General features: G+C 55.1%; 1 protein-coding gene across 3 annotated transcripts in view; it reads right to left on the bottom strand.

The window, feature by feature from the left end:
* ZFAT (zinc finger and AT-hook domain containing) overlaps positions 1-13,044 on the bottom strand; it is a 205,298-nt gene that overhangs the window by 82,480 nt on the left and 109,774 nt on the right. For all 3 annotated transcript variants that reach the window (XM_021088872.1, XM_021088873.1, XM_021088874.1), the window contains 2 exons: positions 8,839-10,304; positions 7,804-8,036 (listed from right to left, as the gene is read on the bottom strand). In XM_021088872.1, coding sequence (XP_020944531.1) covers positions 7,804-8,036; positions 8,839-10,304 — 1,699 coding nt within the window. The remainder of the gene's footprint in view (positions 1-7,803; positions 8,037-8,838; positions 10,305-13,044) is intronic.

The raw sequence follows: 13,044 nt of genomic DNA, 5'->3' as shown, positions 1-13,044 counted from the left end.
AGGATCCGGCATTGCCGCAGCTGTGGCATAGGTCACAGCTGCAGCTCGGATTCAATCCCTGGCCCAGGAGCTTCCAGATGCCACAGGAGTGGCTGTAAAAAAAAAAAAAAAAAAAAAAAGTCGGGTACAGGCTGTGCAAGCCCGGGAACAAGGGCTCTAGCGAGAAATCTCAGTACTTTCCGCTCAGTTATGCAGTGAGCCTAAAACTGCTCTAAAAAATATGAAAAGAGAACATACATGTTACATGCTCCGAACAGAGCCTGGCCTCGGTGAGAGCGTGACACGTCTGAAACACTTCGCTGCTGTGGTTCGGGTGCTGCTGTTAGTGCCACTTGGCCTCAGGCTTCCGCACGCTGGGAATCTCGGGGTGGGGGGAGGGGGCGTCTGAGTGAGTGTTCCCCCAAATTCCTTTGCAGATTAGCTGTTGCTGTTACAGAAGGCCTCCTGAGGCTGGGGTTCCCCAGGGCACGCGTAGGGAAAGGGTGCTTTATGTTTAAAAAGAAAAGCGAAACAAAGCAAAAGCCTCTCTGAACGTCCCCTCAAGCCTCTGGGACCCCAGCAAGGCCTGCCAGGCGCAGAGGTCCAGGGGGTCCAGGCAGCTCAAACTGCCCTGAGCTTTGTGTCCAGCCAGTGCCACCCACTCCGGCCCAAGCTGCACCACAGGGTCTGGGCTCATCAGTGTACACCCGCCTGTGTCCTCCTACGCCCTTGACCTTCCAGGTCTCCCCATCACTCCCAGCGCCTGCACACGGGAACTCGTGCCCATACCCATGTGCCAACTGGAAAGATGCCCCGGGTCCCGCACGCGTCCTGGAGGAGGCCTAGAGCCACCCCCGGCTGCCCCCAGTGTCCTCGTCATCAGAGCTGATGGATGATGGAGGCATTCAGCAGGCTTTGAAGGAGTTGACAGTGATCTCTCCTGAGCCCTTGCTATTTGATTTTTTCTCTTTTCATCTCTGATCGTGCGCAGGCAATTTCTCTCAGCGCTTATGGGGCTCCTCATTTCTCGATGTCTTTGAAGACTGCCAGAAGGACGCGGGCGCTGGGAAAGGGCGCTGGCGGAGGTGCCCTCTAAGGACGCGTGTCTTTCTCTTTCAAAACCTCGGCTCCTACTGGAGATGAAAACCCAAAGCGACACAGCAAACTTAAAAAGAACGGTGGTTAAAGGAGCTGAGGGCAGAGGAGGAGCACGGGGCTCCACACCGTAATGAGGGTAAGAGCCCGGCCCCCGGAGGCTGCGGCTCTGATGGAAACGGCCTTCAAAGCAGCACAGGACTCCAAAGAAGGGAGGCGGCAGCTGGAGGCAGCGGTGCGCGGCGAGGGCAGGAACGGCTCCCCGCCGGAGGCTCCGCACCGTGGCCTTGGCCTCTGGGGCAGGTGCCTTGGCTTCCAGCGCAGCAGGACGGCCCTCAAGTCTGAAACTAGCAGCGGGTGGAAAACGCCAAATCTGCCCCCACCCAGCCACCGAGTGCATTAACTATCACGTAAAACACGGGATATCAGGTTAAAAAAGGTGAGAAAGTATCCTCTGAACATTTTTCTAGTCTACTATTGTCTCTTGAGGATGCCTCCTTGTATTCAGGAGTGTGTCGGCTGATGAACAGGAGAGGAAAAGCCTGGCTGTGATTCCAGGAATAATTTTCAGAGGCGAGTATGCGCTCCTGCAAAACGATGCCTGCACTGTTGTCCAGGGTCAGAAGGAAACTTGAGATGTGGGGTTTCTTAAGATCCAAGAAAGATTCTCTGGCCCCGTTTTATTAACGAGAAGACGGAAGCCCAGGGCAGAGACGTGAGGGCTCTCGTCTCAGAGCCAGGCCAGAGCCCTTCCCTGCTTGCCGCCGCCCGCTGCTTCAGCTGGCTCTATGTCTTAAAAGCTGCTCTCAACAGCAGCCCAGAAATTTCATTTAAGCTTGTCAATCATTCTGATTTAAAATGTATATTATTCTACAACAATTTTTTTCAAAGCATTATATTTTACTTCTTTTCTCTCTGTAACACTGTGCTATTCTACAATTTTGTTGCCTTGATTTCTTGGCACCTGCAAACTGCAAGACAATGACTGTGAATAAGCAACATTTGCTAATAATTAAAAAAAAAATGGTGAGAGACTCCACACTGAACGATTTCTCAGGAATAAAAAGGCCACGGTGCCAGCATCAGCAGGCCTCTCTGGACTCACGGATCCCTCAGACCTTCCAGGGCTCCTGCGTTGTGCCAGGCCCTACGCTGGGGACAAAGGTGGGACACACTGGTTCTTCCCTCGAGGGGCTCCTGAGCTAATGAGAACTGCTAACACAGAGGCCGGTACTCACTGCAGGGCTCTCAGAAGGGCGGCAAAGACAGGAGAGGTGACACTTAAACTGGCAAATTTGAACACATTCGAAAAGAGCCAGAAAAGTGTCCCATTTGGGATTTCAACTCAAGGATCCCAAAAGTGGTTCTGCTCTGGAAATAAATGGGTCTGTGCGTATTTTCTGCCCCTCACTTCTGGCCCTCGGGTTTGCTCACAGGCATCTGCTTTACACCCAGAAGGCTCCAGTAGTCTGAGGTCCCCAGCACTGGATAAACCCAGGCAGGGCACGGAAACAAACTGGCCTGGGTCCCCTGCACACACTCCCGTAGCTCTTGGAAAGGAAAACCGTGGGTCCAGTCACTTGGGTTCAATAACCTTGACTCTACTTTAAGGAAAAAAGCACAGGTTGTACAACTGTAGAAATAATAAAATTCATTGACTGGTTTAAAAAAAGAAGTACAGGAACTCCCTGGTGGCCTAGCAGTTAAGAACCGGGTGTCATCACTGCCATGGCTTGGTTAGATCCCTGGCTCAAACATTTCGGAATACCATGGGAGCAGCAAAAAAAAGAAAACAAAGAAAGAAAGAAAATACACACAGACCCATTTATTTCCAGAAGGATGTTGGAGGCAGCTCCCCCTGAGGCAGCTCCCCCTACTTCTTCGTGCAGTGTTGGCAATGCATTAGTTTAGCTTACTTCTCGCAAAAGCACATGGAAGAGTTTATACACGCGGAACCTCCACAGCCACATACAGACCACGCTCCCCTCTAAGAGCGGCTCTCACTCTGAGCACCGGCAGAAAGGCCCCCACACCCTGGACGGAAGCACCAGGAGCAACCACTGTTACTATCCCTCCTCCTGCCACCACTTCCGAAAAGACACAGACCAGCCTCCCCGCCTGCCTGGACCTGTGCCGTGTCCCCGACAGATGTCATCTCACACCCCAGAGGCGGCGGTCAGGGAGGTCAGGTAGTGAAGTCACACCGCCGACGGGTGGCAGGGTCAGAATGCAACACCACAATGTGCCCGTCCTCCCAGGCGAGGGCTTGTGACCTCGCTAGTGCCCTTAGCCTTGGGGACCTGTGAGATCCTCTGAGAAGGAACGCAAGCTGGAGACCGAGGGGAACTCAGAGACACGGCCTGAACATCCTCCGTCAGCTCAACCTCCTGCTGTCTCCAATGTCTGTGTCAGGATGAACTTACTTAAGCAACAGGTTCCCAGATCGCCCCCCAAATTACGGCAGCGGTCTGAGCCAGGAATCGCCCTCATTACAACTGCCCCCACCAAGGACTTCTGACTCAGGATTTTCTAAATGACATCGTCAGGGTGAATGACTTATAAGCGTACTTAATGTGACCTACACAGGAGGTCACCCACTTGACGGCGACACCCAGAACATATGTGCACACCGCTGACACATAAACACAGTAAACATGGAAACGAAGGTGTCAGAAAACAGCACGTCCCACTTGTTACGGGCAAAGAGTGCTGACCGTGTCCACGTCGCCCTATTCCATTTCGTTTTTAAGACATACTGGTTGTAATCCACTCACCTAACTTCACAGCCCTCTGATGGAACATGACCTGGGGACTGAAAAACTCTGACCTGGGATCTGCACTCATTTTCCAGTTTCATCCTCACAGTCCTGAGAGGTAGGAGAAATAACATAGCTCCACTTCACAGATGAGAAAACTGAGGCTCATGGAGTCTAAGCAATTTGCCAGAGATCACAGCTGTGGAATTTGGGAGTTTAACTCCAACATCTTAGAACCCAAAGTCCCTCTTTATCGTGCAAAAATCGTGTTTTCTCAAGTCTCCCTTTCACCGAGTTTGCACAGTGCTGTAAAAAAAAAAAAAAAAAAAAAAAAAAAAAAATGGGTTTGCTCCAGAAATGCCATGGAAGAACTCCCTTGACGAGGTCCCCCCACTCCCTTGATTTCCTGGATCCTTGACTGTAAGTTACAGCATCTGGTGACCAACGGGAGGGAGCAGGTGATGGGGGGAGGCTGCCTTCACTGGACACGCGTCCCAGTCACTGGGTGTATCTCAGCCGGGCAGTGGCTGTGGACAGTCACAGAAACAGGCCCTTGGCCAAATCGGCCCGCAGCTGTACACGAACCCAGGCCCATTTGGGGAGGGAGAGCTAGGCTCTATTTCAGGTTCCCTTAGTTCTTCCCCTCCATGGGAATCTGCAGATTTTAACACAGGGCAGTGGTAAGTGTTGGATCAAATGTGAGAGCCACCAGACTTGCAGTGCACCCAGGCCACCTCTGCGTCCCAGGCCAGGAAAGCAAGGCCTCCACTGACACGGGGCCCAGCCCAGGTCAGAACAGCCCCGCACTCCCGGCCAGCTACACCCTTGCTGACCAGAGTCCTGGGCCCACGGCAGCGGCCGCTGGGCACCTTTGGCCACAAAACCCATCCCTGCTCTCTTTGGAGCCTCCACAGCATCCTGAGAAAGTGGGTGTGGTACTTATACATTTGATGATTCCTTTTACACACGAGGTCCAGCAGGGGCGAGTCCATGGAGATAGAAAGTGGAAGAGTGGCTGCCTAGGACTCGGGGGGAGAGGAGCGAGGACAGACAATGGAAGGTCTTTCCACCAGGCCAACATCTCCTCGGTGCCTGTGGCTTCATCACAGCAACAGTTTACAGACTCTAAAGACAACTGTGGTCTACACTCGACATACTGGAACCTGTTCTCATGAGCAGTGCTATGGCGGTACAGCCCACCTGCCTCAGGGCAACGCATGGTCCTTCGCTATCCCGAGGTACACAAAGGGCCCCCCCACCCTGGTGTGGGCCGTCTGCTCTGCTGGGACCCCCACGCTGTCCGCCTCCCTTGGCCAAATCCTACTCCTGGAGCCCAGGCCCTTCCCCAGGCATCTCCCCCTTACCTGGACCAGGTCCCCTGGGGGGGCTCAGCGGGGACAGGCACTCTGCACTGGCCTTGCTCCCCCCACCCCGCCTGGCCCCACGGCCTTTGCTGTTCACTCTCTCACCCCCCGCAGAACAAAGAGCGCCTGGGATGCAGGACCGGGCTGCCTCTGGAGCGGTCCCCAGCCTGCAGTGCGCCTCGGACGCAGCAAAAGCACGTTCACCTTTTAAAGTGTCTCAAATAAAATGACCACGAAGCGTGGGAGGAAAGACCGAAACGAAACGCTACCAACTTCTAAGGAAACGTGAGTAGGAATGAGATTAGGGACGACCTCCTTTCTCACAAGGCCGGTGGAGCCGCGCTCCCCTACTCTGTCCCAGGCTCCTCTCTTGCCGTGACTGTAGAGATGTTGCAGGAAAGGCAGCAAGAGGCACAGCACCCACGCAGTCGCTGCCCTCGGGGACAGCCAGCCTCCACCGCCCTCCTTCGAGTCAGGTGTGAAGAGCGTGGCTGCCACGAGTGACAGGCCCTGCAAAGCGGGCATGGGCCGCAGGGGCAAGGACAAGCTCGGGGGCTTGAATTCCATCTGCGTCGCTTACCAAGAGTGGGCGAGTGGCACGTCACCAGCTGACCCTGGACAGAAGGCGCCGATCTCCCCAGGGGAGGAGTGATCCCCAACTCCTGGAGGTGGTGAGAAGTCAGGAAGGTCGCACGAGGGCCTGGACCACGGGATGGACACAGCCACTGTTACCTCCCTCCCCTCCCACATGCGTCGCAAATACCAACATGGAAGCGACAAGCCGCTGCAAGGGAAAACCGTAACTACAGAAAGCTGGAAAGAGAAGCTTCTTTCAACGCCAGTCCATCAAGAAAAATGAAAGCACATGAAATCGAGGTCAATGCTCTCAGTGCATGTTCCCGACACGGCCCTTTGACCACGAGGCTGGAGGAGGCCAGGAAGAGTTTCTGGCATCCAAGGGCAAGGCCACACCCGAGCTGACCCCGGCTCCCTGACATACGCGATGGGCATGGAGTTAACAGGCGGGCCCTCTTTCACAACTCGGTTGCCCATGCCAGTCCTTAGCCTGTGCCTCATCATCTCTGAACTCACGGCCACAAGCTCCAAAAAGACACGGGGGAAAAACAAGAGTGATTCTAACAGTGGGTGGCCTCAAGGGCTTATTCCAGGCAGGCCCTGTTCTGGCTCCTCCTCTGAGGAGGGTAAGCGAGGCCCGCAGCAGGTACAGGACTCCCCTCTCGAGGCCAAGTGCACAGTGGGTGGGGAAACCATGGTCAAAACCCCGGCGGCCTGGCTCCTCCCCCGCTGCCCCGGAGGACCCAGTTCTCAGGCCGGCCTCATTCGGCTGGATTTCCTGAGAGCTTCCGGCAAAGTCACAGAAATGATTTCTGCCACCCCAGTTTGCCCTGCCTCAGTTTTCCGAGGATCCCGAAAGCAGTCCCCATGTAACCGCAGTTCTGCAAGTGAACAGGAATAACACACCTTCATGCCCCCCCAACGCACACACGACGGGGAGGGGCACGTACTGAGGGACCAGGTGACACGCAGGAGCTGCTAGTCGGGAGTCTACAAGCACCGAGCCAAGTTCTCTACTGAGAGCCCTCCATTCTAACCTCCGGGGAACCCAGAAGATCCACAGACACGCACGAATATACTCGCGTGCGTTCATGTGTGTACATGCATAATGTGCTTAGAGGCGCGTGCGATACGTACTTGTACATGTGCGGGTGTGTATAACATGTGTGGATATCTCTGTGCATCTATGTGAATATATACGTGTGTGTGAGAAAAACAGATCTATACTTTTTTAGATATTTTATACAGAAGGCTACCAAGTCTCAGAAAGGACAATTGCCTTACTTGTCCAGCATCACATGGTCTGTGCGAATCCTTATTTGAGATAACATTTGAATCCAGGTCTCTAACCCCAAAGCACGTGCTCTTTCCTACGCACTAAACCCAAAGCACCCCAAAGTTACCCTGGTTTACAGAGGTAAACACAGACTGCTGGGGCCTTAGGGATCTTGAGGCCAGAAAACAGAAGTGGCCCATCAAGCTTCCGAAGCCTCCCCTTGCTCCTTCCTTTGTGGCGCAGGAAGGACTGCAATGGAAGCAGACCCACCTCTGGGGCCGGGTGTGTCTGCTCAAATCACTCTTGGGCATCAGCGGCTCAAGTTAGAGCAGGATTTGCTAAAATAAACACTCAGTCATTGTGTTACATGATCACCCACTAAAGAATTAAACAATATTTATCGGCATGAATGTTGACAGCACCCTGAATTAACGTAGCACTTTAAAATGCCATTTAAGAACCTCGCTTGCCTTCCATTCTGTCTCCTGCAGACTCTCCGATGCTGAAAAATCTGCATAGCAAGCAAACATATTCGATTTCATCTGTTTTCCAAGATGAGACTCTCCCTGTGAAAGGAACCCTGGGGTGAAGGCCTTGGTACAGAGAAGAGCCTGTCTTGTGAGGGGACCTCTCTGTTTTCGGGGCTGGACGCTGGCACCCTGCATTCCCAGGAGGCAGGAGCACCTCCCCAGGCATCAGTGTGAGAAAGCAGGGAGCACCCAGGGGAGACGGGCTGCCGCTCGGGCTTGCTACTTACCAGCTCTGTGTGAACTTTAAGATGTGCCTGCAGCTTATATTTATCTGGAGTCGAGTAGTCACAGCCGTCAGTGGGGCACTTCAGCAAGATGTTACTGTGTTTCTGAATTACATGGCGTTTAAGGCAGTTTTTGGTGATGGAAGAATAATGACACTGGGAGCAATAATACAGATGTTCCCGGGTGTGGGTGCGGACATGCATGTCAAAATGCACTTGGTACCAAAAAAGTTTGCCTAAAAAAATATTTTCACATGAGAACAAGGAAGTTTCTTTTACCCTGAATTTGATTTTTTTCTTAATTATTATTATTTTTTAGCTACTCTACTTCTCTCCCTTGCGTGCTTGTCCGGGTCACCCTTCACGCTTTGCACTACATCTCTGTCTGGAAACGACTTATCAAAGGTGGGAGATTGCCAATATTATGGGTGCTGCTACTTCTGCAGGATGCCAGAGCGAGGAGAGGAGGAAAGGGATGCTTCCTGACGACCAGTTACGGTGCCAAATACCATTACGCACATGCTTAAAATCAAAGAGGCTCTAAACTCTGCGGACACCTGGGCCATCTCTGTCCAGTCCTGCCAGAGCTCGAGGAGGCTCGCAGGCTGTGCTTCCACTGCGAGCTGGGAGGGCTGCACTCAGGGTCTTCCTACCGGGAGCTGCAGCCACTTTTGTGACCTCTCTGCTCATCTAGAACACGGCCACAACTTAAAGCTGGACTTTAAACTCGTCGTGTGCCAGAAGGAAGGTGCTGCTTGTTAGAGTTCGGGCCGAGGCCCTGGAACACGCCTCCGCGTGCACCCTGGCCGAGCCGCGCGGCCCGCTGTCCCTCCACCCCCGCTTCTTCACAGACCCCACGCGCTGACCTGGCCACCCCTCTGACTATCTAGGAAGGCCGGCTAGCTCGCTCTGGCGTTCCCTGCAAAGAGACACGGGCTCCAAGCACACACCAGCCGACCCGCAGACAGGCGGGGACGGCCGGGGCTGCTGGGCAGGGCGCCCCAGCCGCGCGCCCCGGCGCCGCTCCGCGCCCCTTACCGCAGTATTCACACTCCAGGTCCCCGTACACCTTCCGGATCCTCTCGCACAGGCCAGTGTTCATCCGCCTCTTCTGTAAACTGTCCAGGACCTTCATGAACGCGGTGATGCCAGCCCGGTGCTCGGGGGCGGGCGAGCAAGAGTCAGGCTGGCACAGGGCCGTGTGCTTCTCATCTGCTCCCGGAGGGGGGTCTGAGGCCGCAGCTGGGTTTGACCTGAGACTGCTGCCGGGATCTGGGCCATCGGACGGGAGGACGGCCACTTTCTGCCCTTCGGCCGGGGGGCTCTCAGCGCCCTGGGCCTCCAGGTTTGCCCCCATGCCTTTGGCCGTGGACGGCAGTGGCGGGCGGTCCGCTCCAGGGGACGGGGGTGGGGGCGGGGCGGGGCCTCCCTGCTGGGCGTCCACGGTCTTCTCGGGAGCAGCCGCGGCCTCAGCAGAGGCGGCGGCGTCGTTCTGCAACAAGAACTCTTCCGAAACCCCCGCGTGCAGACCAAGGTCCGAGGACGCCTCAGAGGCCGCCAGTTCGCAGGGTGACGCGGCAGCGGCGGCGGCCTGGGCGGTGGCCGAGCACACGGGTGGGGCGGGCCCTTCTGCGGGGGCCTCGGGCTGCTCCCGCCCCTGCTCGGGCCTCAGGTCCCCAGGGCGGGCCGCCTCCTTGGGTGCGTTGACCCCCTGGAACACAAACTCCTCCTCCGCCAGCTGCAGCTGCCCCCCCAGGGCCTCCTGCTGGATGTCCCCGCCGGGCTCCAGGAGGCAGAAGCTCTGGTTGATGGAGCTGGTGAAGACCGAGCTCTCCTGGGCAGCGCCGTGCACCTCCTTGATGTGCGCGCGCAGCCGGATGGAGCTGACGAACTTCTTGAGGCAGAGTGCGCAGACGTACACGAACGGGTGCTTCCGGACGTGCAGCTCCAGCGCCTGGTACTTGGTGGCCCCGTGGCCGCAGAGTTCGCAGGCGAAAGGCCACTTGTCGCCGTGGACCAGCATGTGGCGGTCTCGGTCCAGCTCGTTCTTGAACTTGCGCTCGCAGATGTGGCAGTCGTAGAGCAGCTGCCGCTTGCCCTCCCTGGTCATCAGGCAGAGCTCGTCCAAGGCCTCCTGGACCTTCTTGTCCTGCGGGTCGTGCGCGTCCCGGATGTGCCTGATGAGGTTCTTGACGTCCGAGTACTTCTTCTTGCAGAAGCGGCAGTGCTGCTTGATCTTCTTGTGCACCCGCTCCACGTGCACCTTGAGGTGGCCCTTGCTCAGGCAGGTGAAGGAGCAGCAGTCGCAGGCGAACTTCTCGCCCGTGTGCTTGCGCAGGTGCACGTTGAGGTTGGCCTTGATGGCGCTGGCGTAGCTGCACTGAGGGCACTTGTAGGGCTTCTCGTTGGTGTGGATCCGCAGGTGGGCCTGCAGGGAGTGCTTGAACTTGAAGACCTTGTTGCAGTACTCACAGGTGAAGATCTTGAGTTGGGTGGGCCCGAGCCTAGGAACAGAGGACAGCACCCATTACAGCTGGAGCCCCTGCCCCTCCTGCTGAGCCCCACCGCCTTCCAGGTGCCAAGTGCCCAAGGCTTAAACCGCCCTAGGGAGTTCCCTTGTGGCTCAGTAGGTTAAGAATCCGACTAGCATCCATGAGGATGAGGGTTCGATCCCTAACCCTGCTCAGTGGGTTAAGGATCAGTCGTTGCTGTAAGCTGCAGGGTGGGTCACAGAGGAGGCTTAGATCCTGAGTTGCTATGGCTGCAGCATAGGCTGACAGCTGCAGCTCCAATTCGACTCCTAGCCCAGAAACTTCCACATGCTATAGGTGCAGCCATTAAAAAAAACCAAACCAAAACAAAACAAAATGTGCGCTAAGCCAGGCTGAGTATGGACAGATGTGTTCACTCATCAACAGGTAGGACTGGAGGTCCCGGCGTGGACTGGGCGCACACAGAGACAGAGGAGTGGATCCCTGTTCCTCAGGGGCTCACAGCCCGGGGTGGGAGGGGGGACCAGGTCAGCACACGGCTGCACGACGGTGTGGAAGTTGTGACAGGAGCACATGGAAATAAGAGAAGGAGCCCTCCAACCTGGATGAAGGCAGCTGGGAAGAGAGGTCTGACTCGAGGGGATGCAGAACCAGGAAGAGGGAGGCAAGAGGAGGACGAGGTGTCATTCAGAGGGTACACAGGAGCCAGCCATGCGCCAAAGGTGACCTGGATGGATCCCGGGGGACTGTATCAGGACAGTCTTAATGGAAGGAACTCAGTCTGCTCCATGAGACTAGACACAACCTGCTTGGGCTTATTCAATAGCTTTGATAATCCAGACTCGCCTACTCATTCAATCAGCCACAGAGGTAACACGCTCTCGCTGCTGCGAGTTTCCACGTGAGGGCCATTCACTGGTGAGAGACCCCTGGCCTTCCTCGCTGTCCTCACTCGCCCGCCTGCCCCCAGAAAAGGGAACTGTGTCTCTGGCGGGGAGTTTGGAACAGCACTCGGCCTCCAGAGCTGAACTCACTCCTTCCTGTCTGCTGAGCACTCATGTGCATGGGCTACGGATGGCAGATGGCGCTAAGCCACATGGGCCTCCGTGTGTCCAGCCAGCAGCAGTCAAGGACCACAGCAAGGGGAGGGGGCCAGGCGGTCCAGCCCTGCAGGACGGTCAGCGGGAGCTCAGTGTAACCTGCCCCAGGCTCTCTTTTCTCATAGCTCCACCAATCCTGGACCTGATGTGAGAACCTCTAGCCTCCTCCTCCATCTCGGCTGATTCAGAACTCAGGGAAAAGAAGGCTATTGTTCAATCGTCAATGATTAAACTCAAACACCATTCATTAATAAATGCGTGCCATTTTATTAACACTTGCCTGTGTGTTCAGGCACTGTGTTAGATTTTGTATAGTGATGGAGAATGAAAAGCCCGAGGCGCTCTCCTGATACAGCAATGTGTATGCGGAGTGAGATGCTAATAGGAGTAACAGCTAACAATTACTCTGCTAAGTGCTTCATCTCAACCCTGTCATTGGGCCCATTCTTCGGGTGAGAAAACTAAGTATTTACCCAAGGTCACACAGTCAGTGGTGAAGCCGGAATGTGAGCCCAGGCAGACAGCCCACCTTTTGAGCCTGCGCATTCTCCCACATTCTCCCACTGCCTGAAAATGCTGTGAACACCAACCCTTGCCCCAGAGTGACCGTACACATGGGGAAGCCCTCCTGTGTGGGGCTTCCACGGCTGCTGGAGCAGGTGTGCGTTGTTCCCCAAGTCAACAAATGACAGTCACCAAAGTACTGCAACTCGCACAAGAAAAGGAATGGGCAGATGAGCCCAGGAGACAGGGGAGCGGCCTCTCTCTGTAACTCCTCCATCTGGCCTCTGCGCAGGTTATCCAGCTAGGTCCTTGGGAACACTCACCATCATTTAGTGCCATTAATCAGACACTGTTAGGCTGGACCCACCGTAACTGTCAAGTTTATACTTAGGGAACTATCCACACAACTCTGCTGGGTCGACAGAGGGAGCCTCAGGTTTAAATGAAAGACGTTTAAGTGCGCTTCGGTCCATACACACCAGAGAGCACAAGTCCCATGATGTAATTAAAACAGTCAAATCTGAAAGTCAGCCCTGGGCCCACACGCGAAGCCCAAAGCCACTAGAAGGAAACGAATTGGATCCTTCTCAAATGACAAAGCCATCCGGAAGGTGACGTTCTTGACTCCAGGAAGAAACTCTGGACTCAAAATGTTAATTAAATAAATAGATCACAGTATTTCCTTCTCCAGGACAAGGTCTAAACGGTCTTAGGAGAGCCTCTGGCTCTGATTTTTCGTATTATTACACGAATGCCTGGTGGAGCCCTCAGTGCTGCTTCCCGCCACAGGAAATGAGTGGCAGGAGCTGCCAAGCAGCCAGCGTCAGCTCTCAAGTGCAAGCCTGGGAACTAATCACAGAGCTGGGCTGTCCCCTGAGTCCCAGCACGTTATTCACCCCAAAGGTCCCCTCTTCACTGAGAGAGGCGCTCATCCACTGCACTTTACAGCGCATCCCGGCAGAGCTTTGAGAGATCAGAGCCCTTGGTCCACTTAGTCCACTGCTGGGAATCCATCGAAAGAAAGAATATGAAATCTGAACGAAGGCGCCTGGTGCAGGATTCTTCACCATAGGTCCGAGCGGAAAGCTGTTTGAAGCTTCCAAACAGGGAACCAGTTTGTTTGCGTGGGTTTTTTCCCTCATTCATGC

This window comes from Sus scrofa, chromosome 4, assembly GCF_000003025.6.
Source record: "Sus scrofa isolate TJ Tabasco breed Duroc chromosome 4, Sscrofa11.1, whole genome shotgun sequence".
In the NCBI taxonomy this organism is placed as follows: Eukaryota; Metazoa; Chordata; class Mammalia; order Artiodactyla; family Suidae; genus Sus; species Sus scrofa.
Note: the sequence above shows the minus strand (reverse complement) of the source record. Positions and strands in the feature narration are given on the sequence as shown.